Source organism: Syngnathus floridae, chromosome 4, assembly GCF_059516105.1.
Source record: "Syngnathus floridae isolate MCC-2025c chromosome 4, RoL_Sflo_1.0, whole genome shotgun sequence".
Taxonomy (NCBI): Eukaryota; Metazoa; Chordata; class Actinopteri; order Syngnathiformes; family Syngnathidae; genus Syngnathus; species Syngnathus floridae.
The window spans coordinates 8,834,157-8,851,383 of NC_142416.1; the positions used below are offsets into that span (position 1 = coordinate 8,834,157).

The 17,227-nt window shown below is 42.6% G+C and overlaps 1 protein-coding gene across 4 annotated transcripts; it reads right to left on the bottom strand.

Moving 5' to 3' along the window:
* Positions 1-1,466: 1,466 nt before the first annotated feature.
* Positions 1,467-16,647, bottom strand: LOC148398770 (axin-2-like). Of its 4 annotated transcripts, XM_088373906.1 has the most exons (12): positions 16,394-16,647; positions 14,162-15,106; positions 12,313-12,453; positions 9,847-9,949; positions 8,389-8,529; positions 7,286-7,484; positions 7,063-7,225; positions 6,825-6,974; positions 6,504-6,737; positions 6,294-6,395; positions 5,783-5,908; positions 1,467-3,133 (listed from the first exon to the last, which is right to left on the bottom strand). In XM_088373906.1, exons 2-12 carry the CDS (start codon positions 14,992-14,994, stop codon positions 3,007-3,009), a joined length of 2,319 nt encoding a protein of 772 aa, XP_088230032.1. In that variant the 5' UTR covers positions 14,995-15,106; positions 16,394-16,647; the 3' UTR covers positions 1,467-3,006. The 4 variants fall into 4 exon arrangements, with proteins under 4 accessions (XP_088230032.1, XP_088230029.1, XP_088230030.1 ...); XM_088373903.1 differs by having other exon boundaries at positions 7,063-7,484; XM_088373904.1 differs by lacking the exon at positions 16,394-16,647 and adding an exon at positions 15,837-16,191 and having other exon boundaries at positions 7,063-7,484.
* Positions 16,648-17,227: the final 580 nt, after the last annotated feature.

Consider the following 17,227-nt stretch of genomic DNA (forward strand, 5'->3'; position numbering starts at 1 on the left):
GCATTTGTGAATTGTTTTCCCAGCAATGAGACATTTTACAGTCGGTTTTCACTCTCTGTCATAAAGTCCTGACGGGTAACTGGAATTTATGGAGCTAATTCTTTTAATCTGACATTTGGTTCAGTCATTTCCCCATTTTGCCTTTGCCTCTTCTCAGTATTGCTGTAGCGTCTTAACAAAGGACAGCATATCGCTTTCTTCATTACTGAGGGAGACACAACTGTTACACAGAACCCAAGTAGCTATCATGAAGAATTACTTGCACTCTTAGATAATATTCATCCGTGTACATCTCATACGATAGATAATTAGGACTTTGAAATGGTGTACACTGCATACCCCATCTCTTACACAAGTGTTTGGAATGTACATTTACTAAGGTCACACTCATTAAAACTGACAAGAAATAGTCTCATGATATAAGAATAATGATATTTTATTTTAATGGGTAAAGCCAACAGGATGTCCAATATGAACATCGATCCCAGAATAGCAGCTGCTTGAACAATATTTGTTCCAATTAATTGAATTATTCATAACTTTATTTATAGGGCATTTTGATATCCCTATACATAAGACCAAACATTAAACACAATGAATACAAATAATAATCATATTTTCTCATTAACGGGATCGTTTGAGAACAACTCACTGCTGAGTTTCATGACATCGCCTGTCTTGGACTGTTTTAAACAATTGCCCTTTTTTATTTTCACGCACTTGTTCGTGTGACGTGCCCCGAGTAGCATGCCATTGGGGTTGTGAGTGATAAGTATGCCAATGTGAACATTGTGAGTCGAGTGGCACATGGTAGCGGTGATGTCATACTCAAAGTATGGGCCCATGTACATTGTAGACAACAAATATGGGTGTATTTTATTGAAGGCATTGAATTTTATTGAAGACATGAATGCAGGGATACCAGGACAAGATGCTGAGGCCCATTTTTCAGCCAATCATCTATGACCATCACCTCATGTTGCAGCATGATACTGCAGAGCCGTGGTAGGGTGGGTATCCATTTGCAGAACTCTTTGTGATGCTGGCTAACAATTGCTTTATCCACACAGGGTTTGCCACCCCATGGTTTTCAGTCAGCACACTGATAGGAGTTGAAGGCTTACGCTGATCCTCAACACTTTTCATTTTAATGCTATCTCATAAGCAAATAAATGGCATTTATTTATGTTGATGGTCTTTTCTCTGTTTATTATTCCTTTCCTGAAGGTTACGTCAACTAATAAAGGTCATACTGAAAATACTTATGTTTTCTGCTCTCTTGCTTTTTATAGCTGCAAGAGCCCAACTTTTAGCACATAATCCCTACCTTGGCTATCCATGTGTTTCAAATAAATTCTGTTTTTAAATATTGTCACATAAAATGAATTCCTGATGTTAAATCCATGTAGGAACTGAACGTTATGTGAAAATGTTAACTGTAAAAAGAAAGTCAACAGGCACAGACGTCATTTGAAAAATATAAAACTTTAATAAAGGCTACATCTCTCAATAATTACAATAATTATAGGTCCATGTAAATCTTTAAATGAAACTCTTTATATAATGTATAATTTACAGTTTTGATAGGATGAAAAAAGGCTGTGGTGTAAAAAAAAAAAAAAGCCTAAATAAAATAATAAAACCCAAACACGATTACATATCACTAAAAGCATAAAAATATTCTTTCCAACATAAAAACCCTTCTGAAAACCAAGGGATATATATTAAAACCCTGAAACAGGGTAGCACATGGTATGGCATCCATTTAGGCACAGGCGCTGTACTCCTAAAACACCAGCAATAGTGTGTTCTTTTTAAGTGTTGTTGAACGTATACTCCTGATGTGCAACACGTGTGTCGATATCCATACTTTCCAATCAATGCATAATTACAATGTTTACAGGAGTTTTGTTAAATACAAAATCATTATAGCAACATTCAAAGGATATCAGAGCCATTGTTCTTCATTGTTCAATTTTTGTTCCCCTCTCAAACTTGTTCTCGTTAGTTCAAATAATTTTGGTGCTTGAGCTGTAAACACAGCCATTATTAGATGGGACAACTTGTGTTCCAGGTCTCCGCTCCGTGTGTTCTGCCGCCCCCCATGCAAAGCCCAATTTACAAAGGCACAACACAAGAATCGAGCTCTGTTGCCAGCCTAAAGACACAAAGAGTGATTTTCTGGCAAAGGCGGAGTGACAAAACTACCATTTAAAACTTTCAGCAGCATATAAAACTGGGATTGACCGTTAGAAGCCTCGACTGAAGAATGTTAATTTGGATCAGAGAGGGTAACAAGGCGATGGGAGGTGCTAGGCTAGTGTCACATCCTTTGTGTATAGTAACATCGAACAAAACAAAATACGAAACAATTTCACCACAGTATTCTCCCAACATCCAAAGCAGCTTGCCTTTTGGCTGAAAATAGGAAGAGGGCAGGAACAAGGTTGGGAGGGGCGAGTTATTTTTTCTCAATAAATATTCAATATAAACCTTCAACTTGTGACACAACGCATCTAAATACGATACATGTATACATACATATATGCAAGTTATGTATATGCACATGTATAAACACTTTGTAACTATGTAGTAAGCTGAAGCATAGGCTGGTTGGTGTGCGGCGTCTCCAGCCCTCCTGCTAGTCCGTTGCACTTGACCCGCGTGTCAGTGTAAACGCACAACAGTCTCTCAATATGCATCACAACAGTGGTTATGTATTCAAGAAGCGGTAAGGGGTCCCCCCCTTACATTGGTCTTTTTCAGTTTCTCATGTTGTTCCCTTGTGTATCTAAGGCTGGTTGGTTGAGAAAATCAGGGAGGGACAGCCCCTCCTCTGTATTAGGCATACTTCATTGGCTCGTCTTCCTTCAATCGCTCCTTGTGCTGGATATATTAACTCTTTTTTTTTTTTTTTCTTAGCTTAGTATTCATCATTTTTTAGAAATAAAGTTCAGTAAGTTTCCGGAACTTTAGCTTCTGGTGTAAAGGAAGTTGCTAGTGTTTTCAGTCCATCCTCTCTACCTTGCCCAGCACCTTGCCATCATACATGGGCAAAACCGAGGCGTCCTCCCACACCTCCTCGAATACGGCACCGCACTCAAACTCATCGCTGGCTTTCTTAAAGTAGTACCTGAGGAGGAGACAAAAACAAAGCATGATAATATGCTCTGTGCGTTTTGGTATTGAAAGACAAAACAAATCTAACATGATCTGACTTTGGAAAAGGTGCCGACGCAACTACTTCCATTTGAACTCTGGCGGGACATTGTCTTTAGTCCAAATCAAACAGACAGACACACACAACACAGAGCCAGAAACAAATCGTGCTCAAAAAACAACTTAGTCATTGCTTCCATGGCATAGTGCACACTTCAAAGGCAAAGAGTGACTCTACCTCACACCGCTGCACAAACACAGCCCCCAAATTTAAACACAATCCAAACTGTGTGTTCATGTGTGTGGTTGTGTTCATCCGCTTCTTCGTCATGACTGCTGGCCATTCAACAGATGCCTATCTTTTTGCAACCTCTCATTAAAGTTGAAGGGTTAATTAGAAGCTGTCTCAATTCACCCCCCCCCCTCCAAACACACAGCTTCTAATTTGATTTGCTGTCAAATGTAGGCCTTTTCTGTCAAATAAATTGACATTTCAGGTGCCTGAGAGTCTGCTGACTATGCTGCTTGCACATGAGCGCATATGAGCTTCATGTTTGTCCCTTACACACACAATCACGCACATGGGAGCGTACATGCAAAAAAAAAAAACTAAGGGAAAGGCAGGAGGTAAAAGGGTAGAAGGGCTGGGGAAGAGTAGAGGCTGTCCTGACTCAGTGAGAGCAACATATTGGATTTGGGCAGAGCCCGAGGGGCTTTAACCAGGGAGCTGGGAGGTGTCTCTTGAAGGTCACGGGTCACCTAGCTATTTCACTCTTCTTCTCTCAAGCTGGGATAACTCCCAGGGTTAGTTTGCTCCCAGTGATTGTGACGCCAAGGCTCCTAATGATTTCTTTTTCTTTTCTTTTTTACTTTCAAGCCTGAATCAGATCAGCAGGAGGGAGTTTAATGATAAGCTTTATAATGGACAAAAAAAAAACCCAACTAATTTTTACTCTATTTTAAATGGGCAATTACTCATAGCGCAAAACAATAAGTGCAGCCTCTATTTTACAAGCCAATTTTCACACTTTGAATACAAAGATTTTAAGTGAAGCCATTTTATCAGCAAATGTTCACCTCAGTCATTGAACACCACATGTACATGGGCATACAAAAAAAACCTAAATGAACCATATTATATTGAACCATACTAACTACAGGGCTATTAACTTGCACGACTTTGACTGATGTGAAAGTTGTGATGGTTTTCCGAGATATCTCTTCGTTTTTGGACTTTGAAGAAGCTCTACATTCATAAAAAAAATGCTACATTCTCACAAATGCTTCAAAGTCATCACCTTGTTTCAGGGCGGAAGAGAAAGACAGACGAAACCTTTCCATGTGGAACATGTTTTATGTGGTGGATTTTTTTTTTTCTCTCTTTGCAACATCTGGCACCAATATTGTCTGGCAGAGCTGCAGCATACTGTTCTCTGTTGTACCACTGCCATGTCCAAATTAACCAACTCCACACATTCCGTTGCCATTGAAGCCAAACTCTTCATGTCCACCTCCTTCTCCTTTGCTTTTGCTAAAAGAGTTTTGGGTTAGCAGGGGTGCAAGGACTTGTTTCTCTCTCCCAACAAACAGATGTATCTGCACCCTCATGTAGATAGCCCAGGAAGCCTTTTCATGAGACAAAGTAACTACTGATAAATTATGTTTCTTCATTTTTTGATTCATTGGTTGGGCACTAAATGTAATCAAACAGTTAAATGGATATTTCTTTATCTGTCGTTGGCGGGAGCCACAGAGGAAGGTGCTTCCAACATTTGATTTTAATGCCTGATGCAACAATGGGGAAAAGGAATTTCAAGGCCTCTCAGTCTTAGTGCACAAAATAAAATGGATCAGGCTTCAAAGCCATTTTATTAAGGCTGCCTTACCATGGAAATCAGTACCAGATGTGCAAACAAAATTGCTGCAGAACTCCCACCCCCTTCAATGGATCAGCCCAGCCATTTTTTTTCTCAACTAAAAATCTCCAAAGACTTCACACTCCGTTCAAAGCTTACAGCTATATGACCAATAACAATCAACGCTAAAGATGGGAGTGACACACTCATTCTGCCGTTTTTGCTCTGAAGTGGCACAATTCAAATATGCGCCACAGCAGTGTAAGGACAAAAAAATGCATTGAATAAGATAACCTCAGATTAGAATCAGGCCACTACTAAATGTGCACAAAATATATGATATGTATCACCTATCTAATATGAAATCTAAGGAACAGTGAAAATGCAGCCCAAAAAAAAGGCTCCCTTGGGGTATCCATCATTAAATAAGGAAAATGATTGAAGCCAGTGACATACCGTTGAAGATACCTTCATTTAAACTACTAGTGGTGGTGGTGTGTGTGGGGGTCAGTCCAGGCCAAATAAGCTTATGAATGTTTAATATTTTATCATTTATTTACACATTATTGCTAGCTTGGCTGTTGTCACTGCCCTATTTTGTCTTAGGTTTTGGCCATCAGCCTATATGAGGTTGTTTCATGTGTTCCTTGAATGTTAAAGTTGCCACTGGACTATGTGCCTGTGGAAATATACATCAAACTTTCCCCAAAAATCTGAAACAGAACATGTCATTGTGATCATGCTTTTGTTGCCGGTGCTGTATTTACCTGTAATTGCCTTTCTTGCTAAGCTGTTCTTTAAAGTGTCCCAAGGTGAGGCAGTGGGTCTTCATCATACTCCGGTAAGGAATCTCCTCACCACAGAAAAAGTAAGTGACCATTAGTTCATTAGACCTGTGTAGGAAAGTGAGACAGTCATTAAAACATCTGTACTTTTGGTACCATTTATTTATAGTTAAACATGCCATTCAATGGATAGCATACAACAATTCTAGAAACTAAGAGGGTAGTTTAAGATCCTGTATTTTTGTTCACTTCCAATGGTGGATGTGAGATGGATGAATTTGGTGGTTGGCTAATGCATTGTGTTTCCTATGGTGTATTACAAGTATATTCTGGTTAGGTTCAAATTTATGGGAGGAATGAATCTTATCTGGTCACCATCCACCATTCACCATTCATGAACAAATGCAGCATGTGTGCAAAGGCACGTCCTCTGATTTAGAAAAGATGATGTGGAAGATGAGGAAATAGAAGGGAACAACACTGAAATCCTTACTCGTCCGTTTGTAGTCCACAACTAGCTAGAGAGCTGCCTCCAGCAGGGAATGATATAGCTGGATGGCTCTGGTTTCTGAGGCAGATGGCTGCTGTTGAGTGCCTGTGAAATTCAGTGAAATAAAATGGTCATTTGTACTCAAATTCGGTTGATGAGACCATTTTGAATCCGATGTCATATCATAGACTGTGAGTCTTAGTGTAGTCGTACCTTGGTTTTGGTGGCTTGGAGACCTCCTCCAGTCTACGACAGGCCTCTTCGAGCTGTGCTAGAGTGTTGGGTGGCGGCAGCGGAGGCATGGCTGGGTCCTGTAGAAACGGATGGCCAGGGTGGTGCCCACGAAGATTAGTCCCAGAACCAATGCCACCCCCACCCCATAAAGGGTGAGTCCGAGCAGGCTGGTTCTTGAAGTCAAGGGGGCTGGGCTTCTTAAAACCAGGGTAGCTGCTCAAAAAAAAAAAAAAACCACGAGTTTGAACTCAAGATGTTCAGTAGAGGTCATAATGCTTTGAACGATAGGGAGACACTGACCTGTGAGACTTGTGTTTGCCCTGTCTCTCACTCTCCAGAATCCACTGCCAAACGTTCTGAGATCGGTCAGGGGTATCAATAGGAAGGCATGGTGACGTCATACCCTCATTGGAGGATCTGACTTGCCGTCTAGACAAAGTGCTGCAGCGACTACAGCAAGAGAGAGCCATTTTTAATTAGCGTTTGGGTGAAATACAATGATGAGCGTAACTGAGAACAGGTTAACGTTGACACTCACATAGGGTTAAAGTCAGAGTAATTGGCACCTCCTGGAGGGCAGAGGCACTGGACACATTGAGCTGCCTCAACCTCAATCTGCTCCTTAGTCTTTGGCCCAGCATGATGATGGTGGATATAGTGGTGATGGGTATGTTTGGAGGACTGCCGGCCCGACATGAGACCTTTGGCAGAGCCAGGATAAGCACCAAAGAAGGACCCGTGGCCTGAAGATACCAAGGCACCTGTCCGTTCTGGGGAGTGTGAGCGTGGCGAATGCTGGAGCACTCCGGGTGACTGGCAGCCGGGCGTCTTCAGGACGCGTGATAGATGATCATCGAGGATAGCTTGGGGGTCCTCCTCACATTGGCTACCAGATGGAAGAAGAGGATGATGGAGGGAGGTGTTGCTGGTGAGATCTGTGCTTTCCTCTTTTTCCTCCTCCTGGACAAAGAGGAAAAACAATGAAGAATTTAAAGAAAAGTTTATAGATAGTCACACGTGGGAAAGGCAGCAAGCGGAGGAATTTTTGCAACTTACACCAACTTATGTCCATCATCCTCAGAAGTCAGTGAGAGTAAAAGCCTGCGTAACTTGATTTGAATTTCCTTTTGCCACACTGTTATCATCGCTAACAGGCTTTGGGTGTGCTTCATCTATAATGCAGTGTGCCTATGCATAACAAAGAGACTGGCACTACACATATTCAGCAAATGTGCCACTAGAGAGTCGCTAAGCGCTAACTATTTGAAGAAACTTCAAGAGTATCGAGAAACATAACTTTTAAAGTTCCACTGGATGAAATACTGGAGGACAGTGTAGAAAGGGGAAGAAGTTGACAGACTTTTAAATCTCTTGGCTTCATCCCTGTTCTTCGACATACCAAATCTGGCATAATGGCACTACCATTGCATCCCCACTAGTAAGTGGTTTACGGTTTCCCCATAAAATGTGATTTTTTTTTTTTTTTTTAAAAAAAACATTAACAGTATTACAAAGAGGGCATTCAACTAAAATGCTATGCTAACGGGAGTCTGACTCGTTAGGACAATAGTCATCTTTCAGTTTTTAAATTCAAAGCAAATGGGAAATTAAGAGAAAAAAGTAAGGAAATGAAGGGGCAACATGTGAAATATCATCTTTATATTGTTTTGTATTCCTAATAAAATACAGTTGAATTGGTTTGAGTATGAGAATGTTTTTTTTTTTAATTTCTTCTGATAATAAGATACGGACAACCGTGACAATTCTGGTCAATGATTTTGGCGAAATAATCATTATACGCAATTATCATCGTTTAATAACGAGAGGAACTGTAGAGCTGTGTGTGTTTGTGTGGTGTGTCTACCTCTTGGATCTGCTGTAGCCTCTCCGCCAAAGAACTCATGGTCTCTTGCTCTCGCTTCAGCTTCTCAAGCCGCGTTATGAGTTGGGCAGCAAATGATGCAGGCTCAACAGGGGTCATCTCTTTAGGCAGACGTTGTGTCCTCTACAGGGTAAACAACACAGTGGGAAGGACACTTTAATGTGAGGTCACGTAACTGTGAATAGTTCCCAACAGATGCAATATGGCGCATTAATCCGCTGCCCTTGTCCTATTCCAAAAATTCTGCAACTATTCCAAAAAGCATACTCCAGCTGCCCTTGTCCTCGCTAAACCCGAACCTTTTTTACTGCTCATTTGACCCCAGATATCCCCATGGCCAGTGCCCTTGGCAGTGTCAGGCTGCTGGGTAGCAGTTGGTTCATTGCTTGCAGGGGAGGCCCCCTGCCTGCACCCTCTGTAGCCCAAGCAAGCCATCAGCTAGGCACCGTCTGAAGTCAGCACACTTCAAAGGGCCCTTGTCAAACATCAAACGCACACTAGGGTGGGAGGGACACACAGCTTTAAACCTCCGTATAAAAGCCTGATATTGACGGAGAAGAGGGAGCGAGTAAAGAAGGGAGGAAAATGAAAGAAGCGGGACAAAATTAACAGATTGAAAATAATGACTGAGAAGTGTAATTGTAAGGTGGCAGGGGTGGCAGTAAGGTGCAGGGACAAGCCAATGAGAGGACACATGAGTAAATTGAAGAAAGGGAACGTTGTCATTCATTTCCCAGTTGCATGCAGGTGCCAGCTACTCCAGTCATATCCTACTTTAAATACTGTATATGTACTACCTATTTTTTTGCTGTTATTTGGAACACTGGCTTTCTTGATTTTGACTTTTCTTGCTTCTCTCATCTCTTTGTATACACGATGAAGGGATGAGAAGAAAGGCGAGTGAAGCTGCTGGCAAAGTAGCGCCAGCCCTACATGGGGCCCCCCCTGCCTAGGGCTGGTACATCATGGGAGTCAGAGCCATCTCCAAATCAGGAGGGAAACATTAAAAGAGTGCAAGTGGGAACGAGAAAAAAAAGAGACTGAGACAGAGAAAAGCGAGGAGGAGGGGGGAAATGAGCACCAAACAGCACTGTATAAAGTACGTGCACAGAAAGCACACAACTCGTTCACTACGTTTAAATATTCGTATTTTTTGCCTCGAACCATCTGAAAACAGCAGAGACTTTGATCCTCCACTGGGACTCAATACTGAAAGTCTAGATGTCCTGTATTTACAAGATTATTTTTGTGGGCGTTTATTTTTATTTTTGGTATTTGACATTTCCTACAACACTATAGAAGCTTTAAGAGTTTGGACAATGTTACAGTGCTCAGGGAAACTTGTCTCGCTACAACAGTTATAGTAGTTTTTAGTGCAGTGAGAGACGGAAACTATACTAGAAGTACAAGGTACACCACTTAACAAAAAATGTTACTTACTGGAAAGTGGGGAAGTGTAATCTGGCCATTGATCTTGACACTGCGGGTCATCTCTCGTTGGAGGTGCTTCTTGGGAGCCAGCTTATAAGGAGGGATTCCATCTCTGTAAAACAGAAAAAACATAACATCCTTTTAAACTGAAATCTTATTGTTTTCTCTGCTACGCTCTTGCCAACTGCTGGTATTTTAGGACCATTTGCCAATCTTTGTTGTGTGGGGAACAGCTGGGAAGCTGTTCATCAGCTGCAAAGTGACTAACACAACATCCCCCAATGGCATACCATTATTCACCCGACAGAAAAGTCAACAGGCCTCACATCTTTTGAAGCCAAGGCAACAAAAACGCACATCACAAAACCCAGCAGAACAATGGGTGAGATATGCTAAACACCCTCCTGTGGACTTCAAATGAGCCCTCCTGATAAGATTGGTCCGTGTCAACTTTGACAGCACTTCTTAATAAAGCTGAATACCCTGCACAAATCTCAATAGCTGGCTGAGACATTTTTTTTTGGTGTGTCGCTGACATCGAGCATGTCATTAGGAAGACATTCTAGCCTGCTGACAATCAAGCAATTATTATGGGAATTTTATTTTCTCCAGTTTGCTAGCCTTTCAAGTCAGTTGCCACTTAAGCTGAGCCAATTATCTTGGCCGTTTTGGCCGCTCAGAAGTATCTGACCCAGCCCAAATGCTACTTTTCTACTGCTGCTTTGAAATCTCACACTCATGCACATATGCACCCACTGCCATCTTAGTTTGGCAAGCGCTTTACTGTGAGCCTCTGATCTGAGGAACATCAAAAGGCTGGTTTGTAAGATAAGGTAATGTTTGAAGTTGGTGCTGCAACATTCCCCAGCGTCCAAGTAAATCCATAAATAAGATATAAGCAAAAACTGAAGCCCCCCCCCCCCCCCCTACCCAAATCCTCTTCTTCTTGTTCTTTATCAGGGAAATGAGATTCAAATTTGCCCAGTGCCTTTTACCCACTAATCAAATTGTTCCCTCGAATGAAAGACGAAGAAGCTCTTATTGTATTACTGGAATCCATTTGGGTGGAAAGACAAAAGAACTATAGTCAAGGACGGGAGAGATGTGTATCACAGACACCAAGGTCTCCGATACACATCTCTCCTCAGAATTAAAAGAACATGACATTTGATTGGTACTTTACCATATTCAACACACAAAAGGCAAAAATTATTATTGACATCATTCTTATTCATGTTACAGCCAGGCTGTCGTTATTACGCAATTCTTAACGATAGAAGCGTGGTGTCCTCTAGTAAAACTGCTCTCTCCAAAACCAACAAGTCATCCTCCTGCATCAAAGTGAAGTGAAACTAGAAAAGACGGCTTGACAAGAAACCTACTCCTACCAACACAATGTCGATAAAATGCTGTAGTTTGAATCAACCCAAACTGTCTGCACATTGGTGATACAATCTGGCAGCGTGATGCTTTGTGTAAGTTTTGGAAGTGAAAACAGACATACTTATTTCATGGCTTCATGGGCCCTTTACTTTATGGGGATCTCCTATTTAGTTGTGCAAGTCATTTTCAAAGCAGCCAGCCACCCTTTTATCCCCATAAGCCCCCCCTCACCCAACAATAGGCTGAAAGCGATTCAGTTAAGCCCTTTATACTCCACGCACTTTATTTTCTCACTCTCTTGCACTTTGAGCCCCACCACTGCCGCAACAGGCTCAGGAGGGTGGAAGAGGGACGCTGTGGAGGGTGGGGTTGGAATGGAAGTGATTTTTGGGGGTGCACCAGTCTGGCCAGGGGGGAGTTCCTCTGTCCCAAGGTCTATCAATGAGTAACCCCTGTGAAAGCCTTGCAGACACATGATCTCAGCACGCCACAGAGGCCAGTGGCAGGAAACCGACCCACCATGTGAGTAAGCCTCCTTTCATTTGGTGCCAACATTTTTCAGTGAGTTTGTCTTGAGGCCCAAATGGCCATTTCCCTCCCCCTCTCCTTTAGCTCTTCAAAGAGAAGAGCGATTAGATAATATGAAGAAAAAAAACATGTCTGTTGTGGCAGAAGGCTGGGTGGGAGGGCTGAATTTCACATTTGAGGAATGAAGCAACACCCCCACCCACATCAAGACAATCTCATATTTTTCTCCCTACTCACTCCCCCACAAGTAATGCAACAGAAAATAAACTTCAAAAAGGTATTTCGAAATAATGCCTGTTGCACTCCTCACCCTGGAGCCCATGCTAACGCCACATCGATGGGGTTACCTGGTTAATTACATTATATGCAGGCCATTTTTGGGGAGCATGCTCCAGCTGTCAGATAAAAAATAAAAAAAACGAGTCCATTAATCTATGATAAATATTATTCTTCACCCCACTGGTTGTTTTCCTGGAAATGTGACAAATGTGACCAGTAAATGGAATGGAAATCATTTAAAGTCACATTATCTCCTGAAGAGCACATATTGATAAAAACACTTACACACTACTGTCTGTCATTGACAGTGAATCATCAGTGGTGGCATCACTGGAGATCTCACTGTCATTGGCACTGGTGGCAGGAGCAAAGATGTAGCCAGAGTTGACAAAATACGGGCTGGCATTGTCTCCTCGACGGTGTGCCCTGTGAACAAAAGAGGAATTGACATTTGAATGTGATTTTTTTTTTCCCCGGTGTTTCAGTGCAAATCAGAGTCTGTGAGAACATGACAAGTGATGGATGTGCATTAAGTCAATTCAGAAAATAAAAAGGACTACTGGGAGTTTGTTTTGACGATGTCCCCGGTCACATTCTATAATTTCCACAATACAGTGTCATCCACATTAGAGATATGTCTCTCGTTTTATCATGCCAACATTTCCCTGCTCTCCCCCTTCTCGCATTGGCTCTCTCCTATAGCGTCTGTGAATCCCTCCTTTCTCCAAACTCCCTTGCTCTCCTTAAGTCTTTCTGTGTGACTATCTACTCTCCTGCTGTGTTGCATTCCAGTTGTAGTGGTGAAGGGGGGGATGGGCAAAAGGAGGTAGGGGGGAACTTGAGCTTTTCCAAGCGTGGGGGAGAGGGAAAGGGGGTAGGAGGGCCCCTTTCTTTATGAGAATGCCTTCTGCTGGGAGTGCTGAGAGGAGAACCCCAGCATGACTAAAGCTGTAGGCCCCAAGCACAAACCTGACCTTTGGAAGGTCCGTGCAAAGAGTCAGGTATTTAGCACAGCTGGGCTTTCTGCACCCCCACTCGCTTTCTGCATCTCTTGTTGCTTCCACGATCCCCCTTACTGTCTTCACTTCCTCCTCTCTTGTCTCTACCGGCAAAGAATACTTAGTCTCTGACAAGCAATTTACTTTCTAAACAGGAGAGATAAAAGCGTTGCATTGTTGTCGCACACAAAAAGTGAACTGAGCGAGGATGTTTTGACCACACTGGAATTGCATATGGGAGATCTAAGAAGAAAAAAAAAAAAAAACACTAGAAGAGCGAATCTGTGCAGTGCCAAAATTAGTTCCACATGTTTGAGATGGAAATGGGCTTGACCTACAGACATGGTAAGGGCCAAAGAAGGGGGGCCTACGGGTGATGCAAGGGAGAAAAAGCAGCTTTCTGCTTCCTAAGTAATTTTTCACTAAAAACATAACAAGAGTACACATCAACAACCACTTTGTACACTGGGTCCGAACTTATCATAGACATTCACATGCAAAATGAAAATGAAAACAACGGTTTGAAATGATCTCTGAGTGGCAATACAACACACAAGTACAGTTCCGTTTCTGTAGTGCACAATGAAGAAATTAGTTTCAACAAAAGCATGATTTCTCCGGAACTCGTTAGCAACCACAATTAGTGTTCTGACAAAAGCCATTTTAGCTTGACTGCAAAGTCTTTTGGTGGCTGACATTTGATGATTACACATGCTAACTATGAGTGCATAAACTGTACATTAAAAAAAAAACGCATTGCTAAACAAATACACTTTTCTTTCCTCATATAGCTCTAATAGTCTGTTGTCACTTGATGTGTGCAGTCAAGTCTGCACCGGCGGAAGAGTTTCAAAGCACAGGAAACTTGAATAAGCCAGCAGAAAGTTACGTGCAAGACACCATTTACTTAAAAGGAAGGCTCAGCGCCATTGATGTTTTGTACCCAAAACAGCCCCCTTAACTAACTGCAAGGCAGGAGGACAGAAACATAAAGAACGATATTCTGGGGACCAACTGTCTCTCTCTCTCCCGGGCGGTTCTTTACAAGAACTGAGATGAGTAAAGTATCCAATAAAAACTTCTAAATAAACATAGTGGTGCAATAAGACGCATCGTTCAGGAAACACTTTTCTTACCTGCAACTCTTCTCCACAATTTCAGCAGTTGGCCGGAAGGTAGCAGTCGCCCGCAAGGATTTAGCTGAAAGTTGGACCACAGAGCCGAAAGCCTTTGGCCTCAGGTCTTGACAGCTCCACTCCTCTTCCTCCATAAGAGGTGGAAGATATCCACACATAAGCTTGAGGCTGCCGAGTGTGCCGTGATTCGCGTAAGCTGTGTTCTCGCAGCCAGTACGCACATACTCGCGGTATATGTCAGACGTTAAAAACATCTGGTAAGCGTTCTCTTCCATGTTGGACTGGATCTCTGTTTGTGCCTGGTCAAACATGGCAGAGTCTATCTGTTGCTTTTTAATACTATCCCTTATGTAGGTCTTGGTAGCAGGTTTGAGCTGCTTGGCAACAATGCTGTTGTTCTCAACGTACCGTTTGAAAATAACTTTGGCAACTCGCATTGTTTTGGTATCCTTCAAGTCCATTTGCCTGAAGCCGTTGCAAGCAAACCAAAAGTCCAAAGTGTCCACGCAATTTTCCTGCTCCAAAAAGGTCCGAAAGAGATGAGCACCGTCTTGATCGCCAAGAAGAAAATGTAAAGACTTTGTCCACCGGATCAGCGGTGAGTCCGGGGACGCACTTCCCTCCGGCTCCCCCAAGCCATCCTCGTTCCTCCTTCGAGCGGAGCCGGGGAGCGCGGCAGCAGCGGGGTTATCGTTAACCTTATTAAGGGCTTTCATTTTTCCAGACCGGCTGGGTATGTAGCATGACGACTCTCCCTCCTCTCCCGGTACCGGAGGACGAGGAGCATCTTCTCGGAAGCTACTGCTGATGTGCTCCGTAAGCGCCCTGCTCATGGCTCCGGCTCCAGTTGCCTATGTGAGAGTGCAGTGGTGCCTCCACTGAGCTCCAGCCTAATCCTTCTCACTCTCTAAAAGCAGCGGGGGAGCTTCTCAGCTCCTCTTCACTCTGAAACACACAAAGTATTGATCTAATCAAAGCCATATCCTGCTGAACTTCAAAGGAAGACATCAAGTAAACAGTCTCCCAAAAAAACAACTCAATAGGTTCAGAGAATGAAAAGCTTCTTTTCCGTTTCATTTGTCTATTTATAATCTAAATGAGAGATCAAATGAAACCCACATTCTCAACGTGCAGTGATCTGTCACATCAAAACATTTTAGAAGAATAAATAAACCACAGCATTAACTCTGCAACATAACCGGATTCTGGCATTTGTGGCTTACACGTGTTTTCCTTTAAAATCCACGCCGATGGTTTCATTTCTAATTAACTCCCACTTGCGACCGTAGCATACACCGATGTCACTCGCGCGCAAAGTCACACTGACTCGTTTTGCTTTCGGAGCCCAACACTTAGTCTCCAGCTTTCCAGGCATGAGTGGAGGTACGGTACAGTACATCTCACGTGACCGTAGTAAAATCGTAATAGGGCTAAGCAGCCCCGCGGGAAAGGTTACCGATCAATAACCAAATGCTTGTCAATTACGGTTTTCTAGTTACAGCTTTATAACGGCTGACAACGTCTCCGTCTGCAAATAAAGGTCACATTTGTTTCATCGCTGCAAGTTACCGGACGAACAATCCATTTTAAAAGAAGAGCAGTATATACTGCACGTGGAAAAATGGTATAGTTTTAAAGAAGGCGTACTATAAATCGCTTCGTAAAAGAAACATACCATCGCAGGTTATATCCAATGGGGGTGCATTTTAAAAGTTGAGTTATTCCATATTTTTGAAAAGATGAGGCAGTCCACAACTCTCATGGCAAGTAATCCAGCACAAAATACGAACATGCGCCGCATCTACCGAACGTGCCACGCGTGTGCCTTCCCGAACCAAAGCACTGTAATATAGCTTTCATCCCTATTCAACAAATGACCTCAGAAGTGGCAGGCTCAGTCCCTATGTAGCTCTCTGGGGGTGTCAAAATCTGGAGTACGCAAACCAAAAGAAGGAGGGGGCTCCGGTTGTAGAATACATCCCACTTTTTCCCCAGCTATAAGAGACGCGCAGACGGAGAAACGGTCGTTTTTCCTTTTTTATATATAAAATCTGAGCCACGTGTACGCGCGCGCGCACACAAGCACACACAGACACATAAGCTTCTTATCTCTCCGTATTTCTCGCCCACAAACAAGAAACATAGCCCCGCTTTCTCAACTTCAAAGCTGAGCAGCAGCACATTAAAGCGGCCAAGAGAGGGGGCCTGTGAAACAGCTTCGCTACAACTTACCATCCATGTTCTTATCCAGCAGCCTGCCACATTCGAAATCGTTCCAAGTTTAGGCAGTCCCGACAGTTTGCATTTCACCCGCACCCGGCGCTTCTCTTCGGTCCTATAAAGTTGGACAATTCCCTCGGCGTACATTCCCTAAACAGACGCCTGTCTATTTGTTCAGCCGCAACCCTGGTAGTGTCAAGAATCGAGGGAAACACACGTACCACGGATGTTTGTAAACCAACTGAACTGAAGGTTTAACACTAACAGCGGATACTTCAAAGAAAAGAGGCTGGCCGGGTCCCGGAAGATACATAACAACATGCGACTAGTTCTTTACCTCAAAATGGCACACAACTTAACCATATGAAATAACATGCAGACAAATCAATACAAACTGTTCCGTTTAACATGTTACGTTGCAATGATTTGAACACATCCAATCATGAGTAAACACTTTTCAAAATTAAACTATATTTTGGGGCGAAGAATCAATTCACTTGTATACTAGGACCTTATCAAAGAAACAATCGCGCTAACTCCCCGAGGCTTTGGAATGTCAGAAGTGATCTACCGAACCAATTCTCTAGTGTACTACTGCACTGTGTTCTCAGGGGGTTTATACACTCCTAGTTTGAACAGGAACACAACGAAACACGATCAAATTCGAATGAACCAGGTTTTACACAAAATCGCAGTAGACATACAGTGATCCCTCGCTACTTCGCGTTTTGTTTATCGCGCTTCACTATATCGCAGATATTTTTTCCAAATTAAAAAACATTTAAAAGTCAAAATAAACCTTCTAAATTGAGGAAACGTGTCTAACCTTTAGGACAATGTAGTATT